The following is a 21,738-nucleotide window of genomic DNA, read 5'->3' on the forward strand; positions in this document are numbered from 1 at the left end:
CTGTATTATACAGTGTCTGAAACATTGCAGAGAAATGCAGCTCATTCTCAAGGTTTGGTGGGAGATTAGACAGACAATAGGAAGTATAATCAGAGTTTTTCCAGTTGAATAATCCATATTTATCTCCAGGCAACAGGAAAGGAGGAAATTACAGTGAGGTTGCAGTGTCATCTGACTGTTTAATTGTTTAGATCTTGTCTAAATCCTGAACGCAATGCATAATGCACTGAGTTGTTTTTAAGTTATGTATGGGCTCTCATGCACACAACTATCCAATGAGTAGCAGTGACTGCAAAATTCACCAGAATATAAGCAAGACTCTTCACTTTCTCAAGGGAGAGGGCTATTGTGGAAAAGCAGTTCCTTTGCTTTACAGGTTAGCAGAGTATCTGCTACATGCAGACTTCCTTAAACTTACCTGACAAGCCACCCACGTCCATCTTCTTCAGATTCTTTGCCTCTAGAATGACGACAGTCAGCTTGCCAGCAGTAGGCACATAGCGAAGGGAAAAGCAGATATCACCCAACTTCTCTTGCTATGAAAACAAACAAGGAAATGTGCTATTTTTAATCAGTTTAAGTACATTTTTAAAAAAAACATGGACTTCTGAAAGCCCACAAAGTAGGTTAATTGGATTGTATTTCAAACACTTGTTTTAAAATAAAATGTGTAATATTACAGTCTGAGAAATCAGCTTCAAGCTGTTCAGTTTAAAAAGTGGGAAACCTGAACCCTGCTTCAGCAACTCTGTTTTAAGCTCATTGGGCTATATCCTGTGAGGTGCTGAATGCCCGTGAGTTCAGTTGGCTTCAATGCAAGTTGCACAAAGTCAGCATCCCACAAGATCAGGCCTTCAGAGGTTCCACTTGTGCTATAACACAAAGCAGATGAGTTACAATTTTTGTTCCTCATATTGTGTTTCAGCTTCTGGTTGGTTAGCACTTATCCAAATAATCATTACATTATTGTCAGTGAAACAGTAAACTGGGGTCATTCTTACCATGCTTTGCCATGCAAACAGAAGCCATTATATGACAAGAAGTTTAGACATGATCTATGAGGAAAAGGTGAGAATTTTGGCATGTTTAGTTTAGAGGACAGAAGGCTGACTGAGGTGCATGATATCAGTCTTCAAATATGTCAGAAGCTGTTATAAAGAGACAGTCATCAATATTCTCCAGGCCCACCAACACAGGCATCGGGTGGCTAGGATAGAGTGGGTTCAGCCCCCCCCAAATCTATAAACTCAGCACACATCTGCCCCTGCCAACACATGCCCAGCTTGAGGAGAAGCCCTGAAGTGCACCACATGATGCAGTTGCAGGCTCCTCCTAGCACCAAGAGCCAATGGGACGCAGTGAGGAACTGGGCCCTGGCCAGCACTCTGGGACAGGATGGAACTGCTGCTGCCCAAATTGAACATACAGCTAGTTGAGCTGGCTCTGCAAGCCCTGGGTCCAGCCCTGCAGGACAGGAGGGAGCCACTGCTGTTGGGGTGAGTGTGGGGCTGGGTGGGCTTGTTCTCCAAGTCCCCTGGGTGAGTGCAGGGTTGTACAGGCCCACTCTCCAACCTTACCCCCCGTTTTTCCCATGCCGGCCCAGCACAGAGCTGGGCCCAGCCCTGAGGGACAGAAGCCACTGCTGCCAACATGACTTCTCCCTGATCGGTGTGTGACAGAATATATCAGTCTCCCTGACCTGTACAGTCTTTGGCCTCTCTCTGCTAAGAATGTCAGTTATTGCCCTTGAAATGTCCCTTCATTTTTCGTGGTGAGCTGCAGTGCTTTGGAAAAATACTTGTAAATATTTGTATCGGGCATGGATATTTATTTGTTCAGCGGGAAAGGAACTGAGACCACCAAATTGCTTCCCATAGACTTCTATACCACAGTAATGGAAGCTCTAAACATGCCATCGAAGGATTTGGAAGGCCACTGAATAGCCACCTGATGAGGCCCACTATGTCCTGGGTCACTCGTGGCACCACCTCTGGAACTCTGCCCCAGCACTCTGATCCCTCATCTTTTAGGAGTGTTGGTGGTAGGGGTCCTCTCCCAGCGAGGCATGAACTGTGGCACTGGGACTCCTTGTCCTCTCAGGAATGGTAGCAGGGGCTTCACTCCCCTAGGGAACAGAAAGGTCCCCTCTCTCCTGCAGAAAGGAGGAAGTGGCAGTAGTAGGGGACCTCAGTACGTACTCTGCAGGCCAATGAATGTGGGGTAGGCTCACTTTCCAACACACCGGTCCTCTCTGGGTAGCTATTAAGTTTTCCTCAGCCCCTCACACGCAAACAATATCTTCACCCTCTGCCTATGCCCACAAAGGGTAGAACAAGAAGTAATTGTCTTAGTTTGCAGCCAGGGAGATTTAGTTTGGTTATTAGGAAAAACTTGCTAGCTATAAGGGTAGCTAAGCATTGGAACACGTCACCTAGGGATGCTGAGGAATCCCTGTCCATGGAGGTTTTTAAGAACGGGTTAGACAAACCTGTGTCAGGGATGGTCTAGGTTTTCTTGGTCCTACCTCAGTGCAGGGGACTGGACTAAATGACCTCTCAAGGTCCCTCCCCACTCTACATTTCTATGATTCTATGATTGCAAAAGGGTCTTGTCTCCTTCATATTGCACCAGATTGGATAGGATGGCGGCTCTGGGAAGGGTCACAGTGCTAACCTCTACACATCTTGAGTGCCTGGAGGCACTTCATTTTGCTTCGAGCGCCTGAACATATCAGTGGGGAGCCTGTGACCACAACCTATTGTGTTTTGCTGTTAAATATATTTCTTACAGTGATGGCACTTCAAGGAAGACTGAATTACTCTCAAAATTATGGAAACTTTGTGTTAAAAATAAGGACAAATACTTCTGAACTTTAAGATACAAGAGAGATATAAATGAACAAAAACACTGCTCAGAAATTATCATGAGGGTGATTAGATCTGCTATCTCCTCTCATTCACAATGGTGCCTCTGGGGCGTTATCTGTGTTACTTTAGCAAACAGAAGAATCAGGTTACACTAAACATTTCAATTAGGCATTTCAGACATCACTGCTTCTCTTTCAAACGATGGCGCTCCTTTTGGCACATAATCTAATCCCACAGTTAATTTTGGGAGAAAAGAAAAGAACTATCTTTAAAGAAATCTTTCCATCCCACAAATGCATCTTTGCAGTACAATACAAGTCTATTTATTTGATAGATTTTTTGTTTTATCCAAATTAGCCAAATTTGAAAGTGCAGCTGGTCAACAACTTGGAACATGGTGAGGATATGGCAGCTGCCAGTTTTGAAGAAACTAAGTGTACAAATCAGAGCCTCAGCTAAGAAAGAGGAGGAAAATCACTGATAATGTTTTTTAAACATATCCATAAGCGTGCCTGAAATATTATGGACATGTAAAAGAGAGTGTCAAAAAGCTGCATGCACAGACTCTTACTCTGGCACAAAGTCCCACCATAGTCAAGGACTGGGCCTAAATTAGACATAACATAGGAAGAGATGACAGCAGATAGAAACAAAGATAATTAGGGAATGATAAGGGAGGCATAAAAAAGTAACGATATTATTTTTGTCTATTACATGTGTTTCATGTCAGATCTATTTTTAATGATACACGGTTGTATTTTAATTCCATTATTTGGGCAGGTTTAATTTTTGCTTTCCTAAGTAGCATGTACTTCAGTACACGGAGAGGGAATGAATTCACAGTGGCATTGTCATTAACTGACTTGAACAAATTTATTATTTTACCCTCTGTAACATCCAGAAAAGCCTCCCCTATGCTGTAATCATATTTTCCCACACTGGATGGGATTTTGTTAATTTTTGTAGAGTGACAAAGTTGCTGTCTAGCTCTGCAAGTTTGAGTGCCACTTTTTAATAACCACACACTGCTAAAAGTCTTCACGCATAACTCCCCAAAGGAAACAATGGAGAGTCCTGCATAAAAATCAGGTTTTGGCCCTTAGATAAATATTATATGCAAATAACTGTATTAAAACATTTTTAAGGTTGCGAAGTCAAGCACTCAAAAGTTAGGAAATGATTATAGAGCAACTTTATTTTTGACAACAGCTATTAAGCATCTTACCTGCTTCGCTGCTTTTGACAAGCCCGCTAGGTACCTATCTGCATCTTTAGGCACTCAAGGTAAAAGTTCTGAAAGAGCTTAAATGCCCTAGGAGCGTAAGTCCCATTTTTCAAAAGTGACTTTGGCAGTATAATTTTTATTGACTGTCATTGGGATTTAAGCTCCTAAATAACTTAAGTGCTTTTGAAAATATCATCCATAGTGATTAATATATATTTTATATATTTACTTTGAAGTTCTTGTTAAACTTCTGTATCAATACTTTGAATAGGACAGTACCTCCTCTACACCATCATTTCAGAGTCAACACTCAATATGAACCAGATCCTGCTGTGCGATTTGAACCCATAGTCTGTCAGCACGGAGACATATATGCTATCCATGCAGCGCATACTAAAATGTTACACCCCAATCCTACATTAAGAACTAGATGGGCTGATTTCAGCAGGGCCCCATTCATGTGCAGGGGCCTGCTCACATGGTTTTCAATGCAGAATGGCATCCCTCAGGGCTCTGACCTGACTCCAGTACTCTTTAATCTATACACCACAGATATACCAGTGACGGAGTCAAGGAGATTCACGTATGCGGATGATGTTGCCCTGGCTGTTCAGCATACAAGCCTCCATACCATCAGCTGCACCCTAACCAGAGCTATTAGCACAATGGCTGATTATTTCCAATGCTGGAAACTTAGACCTAACCTGAAAAAAACCCCGTAGTAACTGCTTTCCATCTGAACAATAAAATGGCTAATACCAAACTTGATGTGCAGTTCTGCGGCAAGAGCGTCAACCATGAGGCCCAAAATATCTTGGTGTTATACTGGGCTGGAGTTTCATCTTGTGACAACACTTCGAGAACACCTGACCGTGATAAGTTCGGGTCTCATGTCGCGCTTATCAGAAAATTGGCCGGAACATCATGGGGTTCAGTCCATGGACCTTACAAACTGCAACAATTGGCTTGGTATTTTCTGCAGCTGAATATTATGAACCAGTGTGGTTTCACAGCAGTGAACTCCTTGACACTCAACTCTATAATGCTAAGCACATAGCGACAGGGACGCTCAAATCGACTCCAGTCAACTGCACATCCAGCCTCCACAGATTAGCAGAGCTGCTCAGACATCTCGCTTTCTTAACCATGTCAATGCAAATGTGAGGCTCCCGCTGCACGATGAACTGCAGAACCTGCCAAAGACTAAAATCCCACAACTCTTTATGGAACCGCATCAAGACCCTTACACCCAACTTCGATGCTGAGGCTCAATGGAGAGTGACATAGAGTGTTTCGACTGCTCAAAACAAACAGCTTGTTGTTGACCCTTCCAAGGAACCTCTAGGTTTTGATTTATGTCGGTGTGGTGGGGCAACGACTCACTGGCACAGCGCCTCCTGCTGGAAATTTGGGAATAAGATCTTTCCAGCCCAGAGTGCCCTCTGCAGGCCGGTGGCTTGCCTGCCGGTGGCCCCCGTGTCCCTCCTGGACCCCAGTGTGTCTCTATCATCGGGGTTCTGCCCCCAGCAGCAACCCACAATCTGGGTCTCCCCACCCAGGGGAACCGCCAACTCTCTATCCCCACCTTGCCTCAGTGGCTAGTGCCAGTCTCCATCTAGCCCCCACTCACTGGGGCAGACTGCAGTCTGTAATGGCCACTCACCATCGGCAAGGCGGGTTAGGACCTGCTGCCTTTGCCTGTCTCTGGGCTGCCTCCCTGCAGCCCCAGCGCCTTTTTGGCCTTCTTAGCAGCCTGGGGTTTTAATAGGCTGGAGCTCCCCAGCTCCCTCTGCCCTTCCCCAGCACTGCTCCACCTCAGGTACCCTTCTCAGCTACCGGGCAGCCAGGTCCTTCTCTCTCAGGAAGCTAGAGAGTGAATGTGTGTTAGCTTCTGGCCCACTGTCCTCTTATAAGGGCCAGCTGGGCCCTGATTAAGCTGGCCACAGCTGTGGCTGCTTTCCCCATCAGCCTACCTTTTCGCAGCTGCTGCTTTAACCCCTTCAGGGCTGGAGCGGGGTGACCACCCCGCTACAGTCGGATAGACTGCTACGTATTGAATCGCATCAGGACAACCCATGGGAGATGTGGCCAAACCTTCTTTAAATGGAAAATGAGGCAAACACCTCTATGCAACTGTGGTCACATAGGGTTGCCAACTTTCTAATTGCACAAAACTGAACACCTTTGCCCTTCCCCCTTCCTTGCTGCCCCACCTCCACCCCACCCATTCTCTGATGCCCCATCCCCCTCACTCCAGCCTCCCTCTGTTGCTCGCTCTTCCCCACCCTCACTCACTTTCACTAGGCTGGGAGAGGGGGTTGGGATGCAGGAGAGGGTGAGGGTTCCAGATGGGGATGCAGGCTCGGGTTCAGAAGTGAGGGGTTCAGGGTATGGGAGGGAGCTCTGGGCTGGGGCACGGGGTTGGGATGTAGGAGGAGGTGCGGGGTGTGGACTCCAGGATGGGGTTCTGGGCTGGGGAAGGAGGTTGAGGTGCAGGAGGGGGTTCCGACCTGGGACAAGGGGTTCAGGGTTAACGCATGGAACTTCCCTGATTGCACTTGCACCTAGGGGCCACAGAGACATGCTGGTCACTTCCAGGAGCTATGTGGAGCCAGGCAGGCAGGCAGGGAGCCTGCCTTAGCCCCGTTGCACTGCCGCCTGGACTTTTAACAGCCCTGTCAACTGTGCTGACCGGAGCCGCCAGGCCTTTTCAACAGGGTGTTCTGGTCGAAAACTGGATGCTTGGCACAAAGGCACAAAAAAATGGAGCACATCGTATCTGAGTGCCCCCTTCGTTCTTTTGTCGTTCACCAGCTCAGTGCTGCAGCAATGTGCTGGCTATCAAATTTAGATATAAATGTGTAGTTGTTGCTACCTACAAAAACCATACAAAGAAAGAAAAAAAGGAAGAAAGAAGAATGCAGAATCAGGGCTTTAAGTAGTAAGAATATCTCTGCATTGTGCAGCCAGTATTTCTTTAAATCAATTTTTAATTTTCAATTATTCTAAAATTAAGTATAGAACTCAAGAGAGAGCTCCCCTTATGACAAGGAATACCATTTTACCTCAGGTTAGGGGATTTTAATCCTTGATATTCATACAAATCAATAATGCTTTTTGGTTTTTAAAAGTTACAGGCTCTCATATGCCAACACATTAAATTAGACTTTCCCAGATTTTTTCATGGGGTGGACCACATCTTAAAAGACAGACTGTCATGTCTCATATGGATTGCCTCTCTTCCCATTCGCAATCATGTAAGATCTCTGTGGAAACTACTACAATTGTTTACATGCAGGAGTAACTTTAGGAAAGCATTTATTTTTAGCCTCTTTGCATGCAATTTAGCATCTAGGAAATGAGGAGGAGGAGCCAGTACCATGTGAACAGCTAGTTCACAGATCACCAACAAGCTTTACAAGGACCACAGTTTGGGAAACTGCATTAAAACATGGGCCCATCACAATGAAAAACCTGAGAAAACAGCTTTAGTACACAATTTTTTGTTCAAATCTGTGCTAGTGCATTCCATAAATGCTTCCTACACATCAAAGAAATTGCCTGTGGGGATAAAGTATTGCATCCAGTTTTTATTCCTAATATGTACCGTATTGCATTCAATTTTATATTTCTAATGTGTACTGTAATTTATCTGATAACTTTTTGAAATATTCAGCAGACAAAATACTCTGAGTGGCAGCACTGCAGTGAAGCAATAAAAAGCCATCAGTAAAGGTGTGGTTTTTGTGAGATAATTGCCAACCCCTACAGGGCTACAGGATACAGATGAGTGCCTCTGGTGGGGTGATTATCTCATGAAGGGCTTTATTGTCATTTTGAATTTTTTTCAGCTTTGTGTATAAATACTTTATTTTAATAAATTACTTTGATCACTGGATGGAAACTTCCAGTTAGAGTGTTAGAAACATCCAACTGTGAGGTTCACAGACATTAACCTATTCTCTTAGAATGTCCAACTGCCAATCAGAAGGTTCCTTCCATCTAAGCAGCTTGATAATTTCATTACTTTTAAAGAGGCTGCAACTGAGCAGAACCGAAATGAATTCATGACTTTAACAGACAGCACAGGCACCATTTTTGCTGCTTTACAAAAGGCCAGTTTAAGACCTATTGAGATAGAAGCTGTCTTGTAGAGAAGATTCTGAGTGGCTCATGCTTTTCTGATGATTCTCCTCTTGATTCTGCACTTTTGTCTTGGTAAAATAGTTTCCTAACGAGGTATTGAAAATTTTTTTGCTGTATACACAGATTACTCTCATTCATGGTGCTTAATCTCTAGGAATAGAGCCCCTCTCTAGCATATAGTATTTATCATACTTTTTATAGAATGATACAAAAAGTTGATGTTTCTGACACACTTTAAAAAACAAATAAAAAACCCAAAACAATATTGGGCCTTATCAGCTTGTCTGCTGTGTAGCACTGAGAGGAGTAGAAAACTATCAGAAAAAGGAGCATTTAAAGGGGCTGCAATGTGGCTTTTGAAAGTTGCAGTTGCAATTTGTTGGGTTTGGTGATAGGTTTACATGTTAGATTGGAAGGAGGGGGGAGAAAAGGACTCCTTCGTGTATCATTATTCCCTGGCAACCCAGCAACATTTCCAGACAGAATTTATGCTATGATTAGCATTCATGCCAATCAACACCTTCTACAACTCTCTGGGAAAAGTGGGGATGGCACAGGGTTGGATTAGGCGCTATAAACACATATCTTAAGTGAGGATAGGGTGACCAGATGTCCCGATTTTACAGGGACAGTCCCGATTTTGGGGTCTTTTTCTTATACAGGCTCCTATTACCCCCCACCCCAATCCCGATTTTTCATATTTGCTGTCTGGTCACCCTAAGTGAGGATGGAGACCCATGGAGAGGCAGTCTCTCAACTGCATCAAGTTCTCCCAGGTTGGGCCGCATGCTTCACATTGCTGGAAGGCCATCCTCACTCTCTCTGCCCTCACATGCTTGCAAATCTTTCTTCTTGAGCAGGTGGTAGCTAGGAAACTCCATATGCTGAACCACACAGGCCTTCCTTAGTATCTTTTCCTCTCTCATGGGTTTTTTTTGCAAAAGGGGATGATGGGCCCATGATGCCAAAGATGTCTCTGTTTCTCTCATGCACACCGAAATCTGAAAGAGGTGCCCTGTCTAGAGGGGCATTGGGAAGAGTTCAGAACAGGATGTCAGTGGTAGCATTGAATCTTTTTGGCTTTGTCAATTTGTGGAGCAATTTGAGCATTACTCAAGCAACACAGTGTGTGTATTAATGTTCTTTTCAAAATAAACTCAATCACATCAATAGCAACTGTGCTGGCAAAGACAGAAAGTCACCTGGAGGTAATTATTATTCACATGACAAACCAGGAAATCTTCAAAAGTGGCTTAATAACAACATAACTATATATTCGCATAGGAGCATGTTCTGCCACCCTCATTTACACTGAGTAATATCTTGCCCATCATGAACTGCTCTTGGTGAAAGGTGCTATTCAGTGAGACTGGTAGCACAATTTCACCCAACCTTTTCAAAAAGCTGATTATGGAAATACATATTTACAGACTTTTGAAATGTAGATTATAGACCCTCTAAATATACATTTAGGGACTTTAACGACACAAACACCTGTCAGGGATGGTTTAGATAATACATAGTCCTGCCATGAGTCCAGGGGACTGGACTAGATTAATTCTATGAAATTATTAACCTGACAAGCAGAACTATTCCTTTGCAGTGCTAAGATTATTTTGCTTCCATGTTATCAAGAAAACAGCTGCCTCAGTGTACCTATACAGGTGCTAAAAATCCCTAAGAAGTTATTTTTAAATAAATCTTCTTCAGAACTGCACAACCCACACTTCCTGATTAAAATATTTTAGGTTATTATTAAATATAAATAATGTACAGATAGCTGTCCTATCATGCACCTTCTTACTTAGAAAGCAGGCTTTATTCACTGAAGTCCGGGTGATTAACCTCCAAGGTGATCTCAAGTACCAATGGACAAAATATCTCGCTGCTTGATTTTACTATTACTGGGGCTTAGACCCAATACACTGGTCATATTCGCTCTTCAAACCTCCCTTGGTAGAACCTCAGTATGCAAAACTGAATTAAAATTAAAATAAAAAAAATAATTAAAATTAAAGCATTTGGTCACAAACTCAACAGAGAAAATTAAGAGGCACAGTCAAGTGATAAACGTTATGTTTTAAGAAGAGATGTGGAAAGTCCATGAGGGCCGAGAGATACAGAAAGCCAGTTCCAAATGACAGGGAAGAAGGGTTTTGCATCAGTGACAAAATTCTGGGAAGGGACAGAAAGGAAGCAGGTGCTAAATGAATAGAGAGAGGGGAGATGGTATCAAAGAGGCAAGGTCTAGGAGACAGGTTTTCAAAAACAGGAGGGCAGTTTTGAACTGGAACCTGAAATGGTTGTGTGAATCAGGATAATTTATTGAAAGCACTAGATGATCTATCCTAGCTCTGGCTCCTCAGTGAAAAAATGGTAGTTAGGGTTAAACATAGAAGTAAAGGACCAAATTGGAAGTTGCTGTACATAGCGGTGTAAATTACAAATCTATGTAATGGAAAGAGCAAAATCATCAATCTGATGTAAATTACATGCTGAGCAAGTAGGTGGAGATCTGGGTTTAAAAATAGGACTGGGTAAGAAAGGAGGAGGAGCTGCTTTATCTTGTACATTCCAGTTGTTTGCTTTTCCTACTACAACCCTACTCTTCTTACTCCTTTGGCATGTAACTTTCTCACACCTACTGATCTGTTAGGTTAGAAATAGCAGAGGTTCCACCAGTGGTAGGATCTTTTCATAGAGAGGGAAGACAGAGTAGTGATAGCAGACCTGTCGAAACTGGGCTGTTTGTTTATTTTTAAATCCAACTGCACTAATTTATATCACCGGTTACTAGTGCATGGCTTCATGGCCTCTCTCTCGTCACAATAACAAAGCAGTGAAAAGTATGTAGAAAAATAATGGATTCATATTGTGTTAAATGGCCTAATAATTTAATGCGCTCCAGTGTATTGGCAAATCAGAGCTGAAGGCAAGTTAGGCAACAACTTGGACCAATCATTTTGATCACAATATTTATTACTCATCCTCTGTTAGCCTCCCCCTTTTGGTACTCTTCATTACTTTTAACTGTTTATAGAAACTGATGTTTTTTTAAAAAAGCAGAAGAAATAGGAATAAACACTGTCATTATGAGTTGAAAATACTACTTCATGGTCATCAGTTTACAAGCTATTACAATCAGCTGCCTCTTGTGGAATGAGAATAAACTGTGGCTCAAGGCACTTGAAATCAGAGATTAGCAGGAATGTGCACTTCCATTTCAAAACAGGGAGCCACGCTAGCAAACATCTTGAGTTCCTAATTAAAAAGAGGGGAAATGTAATTTCTGAATAAATGAGAAGGGGGAAAATGAACTAAAACAAATACCCCAAAAGCATGATGGAAAGGCATTTTGTAACTCTTTGCCTACCCCACAAATGCTTGCAGCTGGCTGTTATGCTCTAATGATTGCATCTCATTCGGTTTTGCCACTTGGCTTCTCCTCAGCTCCTGCCTGATCATATTTCTAAATGTCACTCACGTTTATGCAGGCCAATGCACAAAACAAAATTAATTTAACTCAGAATGGCACATTAATATTATTACTTTTGACAGCATGGAAAACTTATTAACTATAGCATGTCACAAGGCTCTTCTCTGAGTGAATAGTCTAAGTACAACACCGAGAGGAAATGTAATACATTTGAAGGAATTTTTTTTTTGATTACCAGACATTGTAAGAAGTCAAATAGGAATGCTTTTCCATAATTATGGTAAAATTATGTGTCTATTGTAGCTACTCTAAAGATAATCTTTGTCCTATTGTGAGAGGACAAGGGAGGCCATAGTACAGTGCCCTTGCTTGATTTAAAGACATCTTTCATAATAAGTATGTGCACATTACTGCTTAGTTAATGCAGTTCCTACTATCAAAAGATTGCCTTGGATTCTGAAAGCGATTGAATCAGAGATTTTAGATTGACATTATACCGTGTATCAGAAAATGTACAAGGCCAGTAGCCATCAAAGGACTGTAATTAAAATGTTTGGATTTTAAAAGCTTAAGAATACATGTGAGCAAAGCTTGATTTTGTACACACAAACTAGCTCCTAATACATTATTATTTTTTGTATTACAGTAGCACCTAGAGGTCGCAGTCAGGAATCGGTGCTCCACTGTGCTAGGTGCTGTACAAACATGTAGCATAAATAGATTTCCTGATGCAATGACCTTACAATCTTGATTAAGGATAAAAGCAAACAGATAGAGTAAACAAACCAGTGGGTGGAGATAAAGGGAAAGGTGGATAGTGTCATAGTAATATAATTATTTATAATTTCTGATAATTCTGCAAAATGTTCCAGCTACATCCATTCCTCCTGCTGTGAAGATTCCAGAAAAAGATAACCAAGAGATTTCAAAATCCACAAATCCTCCAGCCTCAGTATGTCTTTTAGAACGAAACACCATGGCTGTGTCTGCTTCCATCACAGCAGGTGCTCCCTAGCTGCACACAAGAAAGCTCTGGTTCAATGTTAAATGTTTAAAAGAACAGCAACCGCAATAAAGAAGGTTTGGGAGCTTGGTAACTAAGCGGTAATGTCCAGCAGAGGGAGAACACTGGTACCCTGAGTCCTTTCAAACTCAAGAAGCAGCAGCTGGAGAGCCAGAAGATGACCAAGAAAATTCAAGAGGATGAAAAGCAAGAAAGCAGCATCAAAGAGGCCAAGAAACCTAAAGTGGTGTCAATAGGAAAGAAAGAGTATGAAAAAGAGAACACAGCAAACCCAGGGCCAGTGCAACCATTTAGGCGACCTAGGCAGTCGCCTAGGGTGCTAGGATTTGGGGGGCGCCATTTTCTTTGGCAGCGACCGCAGCGGCCAGATCTTTGGCTGCCCCAGTCGCCACCGGCATTTAGGCGGAGGGAGCTGGGGCAGGGGAGCGTGGGGAGGGCCGCCTGCAGCAAGTAAGGGGGGGCACGCAGGGGAGCTCCCCGCCCCAGCTCACCCCTACCCCGCCTCCTCCCCGAGCATGCCGTGGCTGCTTCACTTCTCCCACCTCCCAGGCTTGCGGCGCCTAAGCTGATTGGCGCCGCAAGGCGGGAGAAGTGAAGCAGCCATGGTGTGCTCGAGGAGGAGGCGGGGCAGGGGTGAGCTGCTTCACTTCTCCTGCCTCCCAGGCTTGCGGCGCCAATCAGCTGAGGCGCTGCAAGCCTGGGAGGCAGGAGAAGTGAAGCAGCGATGGCGTGCTCGGGGTGCTTGTGCGCGGAGCAGGGGTGAGCTGGGGTGGGGGTGGTGCCTCAGGGTGGAGGGTGGGGGTGGGGAGCTGCCACAAGGGGGGCACCTCAGGGCGGAGGAGGAGCTGCCGTGGGAGGGGGCGCCTCAGAGCAGGGGTGTGTGTGTGGGGGGGCGCAAGGTGGAAGTTTTGCCTAGGGCACGAAACATCCTTGCACCGGCCCTGAGCAAACCATGGAACTTTCAGTACTCTTGGAGCTAAGATGGTGGCACACAGCCTGAAAAGGATCAGCGCTGCTGGGACTGAGAAAACTGGGAAGGGGGCTTGGCACTGCAAATGAAGAAACGATTATGGATTTAGTCACAGCTCTCACAGACATTAGAACATTTTTTACACTTTATAAATACTGCAGAAGCTATAAACATACTTCATTTAAGGCCTTATTAGTACTGTATGAAGTCCATTAAAAATATTTGAGCAACTATCTCTCCCACATGACTCTCCAAGCATATCGAGATCATATAGATTTTCTCTCTCTACAAGTTCTGTGGGAGATGGGGTCCTCAGTCACGGATCCAATCTATGGAACTCCCTCTGTGGCTGTGTTTGAGGCGTGGTGCAAGGCAGCTTGCTATTAAGATGGGTAACACCTTGATCATTTTGACCATTCTTTTTCACAACTTCTTCTTTGGTTGGTCAGTTGATTTTAAGGAATGGCTGCTTTTTGTAGGAATCAGCTCTAGCTTTCTTTAATTTTATCTAAAGTTTGGACCCTGACCCATAAACTATTTCTGGAGACGGACACTTTAGTAAATTGATGCACAAAATTAATCCCACTTAATTAACAATTGCATTACTTGCTTCTTTTCCAAAAGTATTTTCCTATATATACTTCCTCTGTTTTGTTGCAGCTGTGTCCAGTCTAGGAAGCGGGGAAATTCTTCTGTTTGTGAATAATACCTAGCTACAGTCACTCCTTTTTGATGATATATTATCAGGGGGAAACTTCCTGACAAAAATGCATTAGGGCAGTGGAATAGGATTGCAAGGAAAGACATGGAACCCCCTTCACATGGAATATATACAATGAGACTGGACAGAATACTAGCAAACGTACAATAGAGAACAATCCTGCCATGGCAAGAAATTTGACTGGCTAATCCAATAGATTATTTCTATCTCTGCCTTCTATGATTCGTTTGCTACTTGAAAATTCAAACCTTAGCCAGGATCTGGTGACATAGAAGCACATTTATTGCATACTTGTGTGTTCCTGTAGCAATCAGTATCAAATATTAACTGACACTGTTCAGTAAATAATAGATTTTTTAAAAAAATTCTTGGTAGCTATGTCAAATGTCAATGAGCTGAAACATCTCCCATTGTAGAAATCAGGCGAAAACATTAGATTAGTTGCATATTTGGATAACACATGCAAATACTTAGGTTTCTTTAGTAGGGTTTTGATGCACATTGTAATGTACAGGTTAATATTTTAAAAAGTAATATGGAAAGTAAGAAAATGAAGGAAATTACATCTAAAATTACAAAAAAGAAAACCATAGTTACTAAAGGAAATTTACTCATGTGGGAATTTATTTTGCCTGGTATAGCACCTTTAACAATTGTGTCTACCTTCTGTACAAAAGTGCAAACAAAAATTAGAGTAATCAAAATCAATTCAAATGTCCTGCCTTTCAAAGAAAACAGCATTAGAAGAAATTAATGTTCAGCCTGACTGATTAATATAAAAGCCTAAATGAACCAAAAACATGTGCAGTATAATGTGAAACTAATTTCTGGCTTGGGCACTAATAGACAGTCAGGAGAAATAAGTTCAGGATATTAGGATACTCAGATGATAATGCACGCAGTTTTCTGAACTGGCAGCAAGGCCAGGCATCAACAACAGAGATTCCTCAATGGATTTTAAAAGTTGTTATGGAAGATAAGGAGAGGCAGAACATAAATAACTGGGTATCAGACAATGTAGAACTTTAGAAGACTACTACAAGCACTTTAAATTGTATCCACAACTGATTCGGGAGCTAGTGGAACACATGTAACCATCCATCCAACCCACTTAGAAGGTCGGCTGCCATGTTTTGCACCAACTTTAGTTTCTTTACGTTGGAAGCCCTATAAACTGCACATTACACTAACTCTGCTTGGAAATGCCATAGGTATACATTTCTGTGACAAGGTCTGTGTTGAAGAAGAAAGAATGCAGTATCATGGTTAGCCACAAATGAAAAAAAGGCACTCAAGACTACAACTACTCTCTGGCATTATTTCTATGTTTGTAAGTGCAGATGCAATCCTTAAAATGAATCTTCAGGCCCACCAGCGTCATCAAGTTAAATCTCAGTCAGTTCTCTCCCATCCAGATCCAAATCATCACTCAGAACTGAGAAGCACAGAGACAGTACAATGTGGATTCAAAAGGAGGTCAGAGCTGCATGTCACCTGCATACGGATGACTGCAGCCCACAGTGCCTTGCACTCTGTCCTAGCAGCCAGCAGGGGTAATGAGATGGAACCCTGTGGCAATATACATTCTAAAGCCCCTTTGAGGCAGATTTCACTCTACACCGTGGCATCTCTGCAGGAAGAAGGAAAGGACCACTTCATCCATTCCTTCTATCCAATCAGAGCACCACAAATGAGTCAACAAAACGTCATGGTCAGTGGTACTAAAGACTGCTAACAGAACTAAATCAATCATCATGGAGGCTTTATTGGTTTGTTCCACTGTGGCTAGATCAGAAAAGACAGATATGTTTCTGTGCCATACCTGGGCCTGCATTTTTAACATATGCACAATGAAAATGCTCTCAGCAGAGAACAATTCACAAAAATTGAATATCCTGACCAAAGAGCCATCATGAAAGAGCAATATCACCTTAAAGTACACAGGCCAAAAAGTGCAACTAAGCTATCACTATCAAAATCACATATGCAGAATGATGGAACAATTCAAAAATAGCCAACCAGGATGAGAAGTTAGGAGATCAGTCTAACTTTACTATGTTCTCCAATGGAGGTGCAGGGGAGAGAACAGGGGTGTCAGTGATTTTAGTGAGAGAGAAAGTTGAGAAGGGTGTTGGTTTGATCTTCACAGAATAGTCTTGTTCTGACAGTGATTCCAGTGTGAGAAACCCAGATGATATAGATGGTACTATACAATTCAAATTGTTCTTTACCACCTTTATAAATGTATGTTCTAGACTAATCTACAGAACAGCATTTATATCCATTTTTTGTTTTCTTAAATATTTTCTCTGTGCAACCTGTATGTGCAACCTGTCGATATCTGAGAATGATAATTATTATGAATTTATTATTCACCTTGATCTACATGACAGAAATTAAAGATTCACTATAATCAGTCCTACAAAAAGAGATTGCATGTATGTAAGACACATTGCAAAGTCTTAAAACCTAGAAAAGTCAGTTTCTTACTAGCGTAGCAGGAAGGAATGCATAAAATCCTGAAACAGAAATTAAGTGGAAGGGGTTTGTCTACATTATTAGTTATATTATATATAACTGATAGGTGCCCAGTCAGGACTAGGGCCTCACTGTGCAAGGTGCTGTATAAACACATAATAAAAGGCTTCCCTCAAAGAATTTATATTCTAATTTAAGACATGATGCAGCCAATGGTCTTTCTAGGGGTACGATAACAACAAGTAAGTGTAACAAAGAGATGAAGGAAAGGGGAAAGGAAGTATGAGAGTTATAGCAATAAGGACGTATGATTACAGAGACCAGGTATGTGCATAATTAGATGGATCCAAAACAGTTTTTAAGATATAAAATAGGTATTAGTAATCCCTGCAGGCCTTCCACCTATCACAGAAAGTAAACAGGAAGGGGCCAATGGACACATGAGAATATCATACACTAACTTCTTGTAATCTAATCTTTTAAAATGTTACAGTACTCTACAGTAAAAGTCCAACACACTACGGTTTACAATATTGTGCTGTGTTTTAGACTATAGCTGCAATTTTTTTTTAAAAAAGGCAATTCGTGCTACCAGTACCTATCATAGCTACAGTATGAAGTGCTTCAGCTGTCAGTTAAGCAAGTTGTTAAACTAAGCTGAAACACAAAAGGCTCAGAAAAGAGGCTAAATGGTTACTATGGTAATCGATGACATGGTCTAAATTGGTGTTTAAGAACTGCCAGAAAAAAGAAAATGAAGAAAATGACTAATTTCTCTTTTTCATGGACTACTACTCCCAAACCTAATGCCTTTTTCTGATGCTTCTGGAAAGCTCTAGTTCTCCACAGAGTGGGTACAGCATGGGTAGCAGGAACACTGCAACACCAATGTGCCCCAACTTTTTTTTTTTTTTTTTGAGTGGACCAATTTCACCAGTGCGAAAGCTGGTATTTCCTCAGTCTATTACAATGCAGATCTCTATGCTGAGAGACTGCCAAACAAGCTTGCCAATTATTGAAACCTATGATGGGGTATTATAATATTTAGACACAAATATCTGGCTCATGAACTCAGTTTATCTAACAGCAAACAGATAATGATTTTTGGTCACTTACTGACTTGGGGCCAGAATCTAGCTACACCCTGCATGGGTTTGCAAAGAGTGTGGGGGAAATGCATGGAGCTCCCATTTCTTCTTGGACTCCTGTAAAGGGGGATGACCAGAATCCTTATGAGGAATGCAGTTTCTGCTTCTGGACAGTACATCCCAGACGTTGGCTGTCTAAATAAGGCTGGGAAAGAAGGATGCAGGCAAACCCATAGACACAAAACAAGGGACACATATCCACTGCCCCTCTGCATCTGCCACCAGATGTAGCAGAGCACAAAGTGCCAGAGCTGCTATTACAATGTGTGCACACCAGGAGACCCCAGAAAAAAATTTGGCTGACTAGACCAGAATTCCCCCTGCAGGTCCACAGCAAGACAAAGCCCTCTTTAATGCATCTGCAGCATAGAGGGAAGAATCTTTCCCTTGAACTGGATTTCAACCAATGTAAATGATTGGCATACCAATCATCTGAACTAAAGACCTAGAGGCAATTGGTTGGCAGACCACTGCCCGCCCCTGAGCAATCCAGACTCTCTGTAAACCTTTTAGAAAGAATTAGCTGAGATCATTTTGACCTCTCCCACCACGTTTCTAAGAAGCTTATAAAAAAACCTGTATAACATTACTTTCCAAATGCCATAGCATGTTAAACATTCAAGTTTAGTGAACTTGAATTTATCCATTTCCTCTATTCTCTGTCCTGTACTTCAACAAGGACAAAAAAAAATATTGTTGTTAAAAAAAATAAAATAAAAGCAAAGCTTCTCTCTGCTATTCCTTCCTTTCTTGTTGTAACTCCATTTTGCTCCACTGACCTTCTGCACACTTGTCAGGAATGTACTCCGTCTGGTATTATTCATTGTCAGGAATGTACTCTGCCTGGTATTATTCTTTTTTGTATATTGATTGGTAAAAGATGTTTTAACACTAGCTGCAAATATATAGATGCCGGGAAGTACTTTTTTAGCAGACTTGCTCAAGACGCATTTCTGCATGTGGAAGTCAAATGGGTAATTAACTTGCTTCTGACAAATAAGCACCACAAGGTTTTCTGACCTCAGAACACACGCTGTTCAGCCTGCTGCCCAGAAACAGAAAGGCCCCAAAGGAGGCAGATTTTAATTCCACGGTGGAATATTTGGTTTCTTTTCTACTGTTTTGGTGGTACGCTTGATGGCTGTATCTCCATGTAGTCTGAGGTGAATCAAGACACACAAATTGGCTTTTTTTCCCCTTTTGATTTCAATGAGCCAATTAAATCCCTCATTTATGACATAAAAATGCCCATGACCACCATATGCACATTTCTTTCCAGAGAGGGAGTGCAGAAAGAGGATGCTACTTCAAGGAAGGTGTGTAATAGGATTACCAACATCATAAATGTGAGGGGCCCTGAAGGAAATATATAGTTCTGCAAATCCTGAAACAATAGTTCCAAGCAGGCAGTGTTCACCCCCACATTCATCTCAGTGGGGTGTTATCTCTGAAGTTATAACATTTTATGCTGCAAATTTCCTGGTAAACAGCAACTAATTAACTGCTGGTGATTTTAACATCCAGCTAAGATGCTTTCCCCACAAACCTAAACTGCCTTGCAAGTTCCAAAAGTCCAACTGTCCCCTATCTCTCCTGCTGAGAAATGCTATAACACAGCATGGTGCAATGAGAATACAAAATTCTGCACCACCATGACAATTTAAAAAATGTAAAATAATTTTAATATATAATTAAACACCACAGCTGAAAACACAGAAGTTCATTTTCATATTCAGTTAAATAAAAACTTAAATTTTAAAAAATTTGTCTGGCACCGTGGGCAGCATCTCCATAGGGATAATGATACTTTCCTTTGTAAATCACTATCTATAGATCTATGTAAGAGCCAAATATTATTATTAGAGACGGAAAAGGCCTATTCGATCATTTGTCCATCTTTTATATAACAGAAAATGACTGGTGAAGTGAACTGCTCTTTGTATAAATGACCTTAACTCTCACTTACAGAGTTTCTGCACTGGGGGTTCAACAAACTAGATGGTTAATTGGTATCTTCCATCTTTAATTTCTATGAAGCTTGCTTGAGTGTTAAAATAAGGAGTCCCCCTGGAAGCCCAACTCCTATCGCCTCCTCTTGAGGTACTGATAGTCCCCAACACAGCAGAACCACTGTGTATGGAAGGGGAAGGATGGCAGTAGTACACACACACACACACACACACACACACCCTCTCCCTCTCCTGCTGGCAGTCCTTCTCCCCAGGGAAGGAAGTTATTAGGGTTGTAGAATTTACTCCAGGCCTTAATGGCTCTGCTCCTGCTCTGCTGTCTAGGAGGAAGACTCTCTCCTTCCCCACACAGAGATTCTCATCAGCTTGGGCTTAAGTTCAAATATTGTCAAAATGTCTGAAGGAAAAAAAAAATTAATCATGTGCAGTAAACGAAGAGATTCACAAAGCAATAAGCATTAAGGGGGTATCTCTGGTCCACTGTACTGAAGTGTTAACATCCACATGCTGCATATAAAGTTAGTGGCAACAACATCTGGCCTATGCCACAGAGGAGCAAACTCCTTTCAACACCTTTTTTTTTTTTCTACATTCTCTGCCCAAAATTTTACATGCTGGAGTTGGTGCAGGAAAATAGTCTTTCCATCAGTTCCACTCTTCCAGTCAAGTGAGCCTGAAGAATATATTATATCAGCAGCAATTATGCACAAAGATAGCAGGAGTCAGGTAAAATGGATTCTGGGCATGTAGTTCATGTGTAATGGACTGCCCAATATCAGGCAATCATTGAGCAGAGCGACCCAGTTCTTTAAAGCTCGCATAGTGCATAACAAATCCTTATATAGAGACTTTTATCTTTCAAGGGCTTTAGCAACATTAACTTATTAATCATCCTTTTCCAGGAGAGATGGGAAAAGATGGCATTCAAATCTGACTGGGTCATGAGAGTAGAAGGAAGCTTCTAATATCTCATTATATTCTCACCCTCTGACTTCTTCCGAGATACTTTTAGGAAGAGGCTGAGAAGCACGAGGAGCTTTGTGGACAAAAAGGAGGCTAACTGCTCATCAGATGCTTTTCTCCTCTGTGATTGTGCTGTTCATTAAAATGTATGTGTTATTATGTGCAACAACTGAATTCTATGTAAAGGGCTATAAAACAGGATCTTCATGCTAAAGTTGATTGAGATCACTTAGGTGACTCTGGCAAAGTGATTGCTTATGACTGCCATTAACACACTTTGGAATACATCTTACTTCAGGGTCATAATTTAAAACATTAAGAGCATTTCAGAATCTGACTTCACATCTACTTAATTGTCAATTTATTTATAATTCCACTTAGTGACAAGTTGTTAGGACCCGAAAAACCTAACTGATGTTGTAAGCAAATAAATTACATGATATTCCTCAGTGGATATTATAAACTAACGGACTATATACGGATTTTGCTTTTCAGTGATGAACATTACATTCTGCAGTTATATGTGGAATATGCTATAAAATGTCACTGCAGTAATCTAACGTAATTACATTTGTCCATACAATTTTAGCCAATTCCTTAGGGTTTTATCCTATTTTTATCATGTTTGGTTGTAATTAGTAGAAGACATACGCCTGAGTCTGTTGCTGTACATCTAGCCTAGGTAAACTCTGTTCTTGTCTTTGTAATGGCAGTCTTGTATTTAGTAAGTCTGAAGCAAAGGATGGTGTTTGATGTGCACATTTGAAACTAAAACCCAGATTGATTCAGA

General features: G+C 41.9%; 1 protein-coding gene across 12 annotated transcripts in view; it reads right to left on the reverse strand.

Moving 5' to 3' along the window:
• SYT1 (synaptotagmin 1) overlaps positions 1–21,738 on the reverse strand; it is a 510,654-nt gene that overhangs the window by 74,712 nt on the left and 414,204 nt on the right. For all 12 annotated transcript variants that reach the window (XM_039507883.1, XM_039507873.1, XM_039507853.1 and 9 more), the window contains one exon: positions 419–536. In XM_039507883.1, the coding sequence (XP_039363817.1) occupies positions 419–536 (118 nt within the window). The remainder of the gene's footprint in view (positions 1–418; positions 537–21,738) is intronic.

This window comes from Mauremys reevesii, linkage group 1, assembly GCF_016161935.1.
Source record: "Mauremys reevesii isolate NIE-2019 linkage group 1, ASM1616193v1, whole genome shotgun sequence".
NCBI classification, from domain to species: domain Eukaryota; kingdom Metazoa; phylum Chordata; order Testudines; family Geoemydidae; genus Mauremys; species Mauremys reevesii.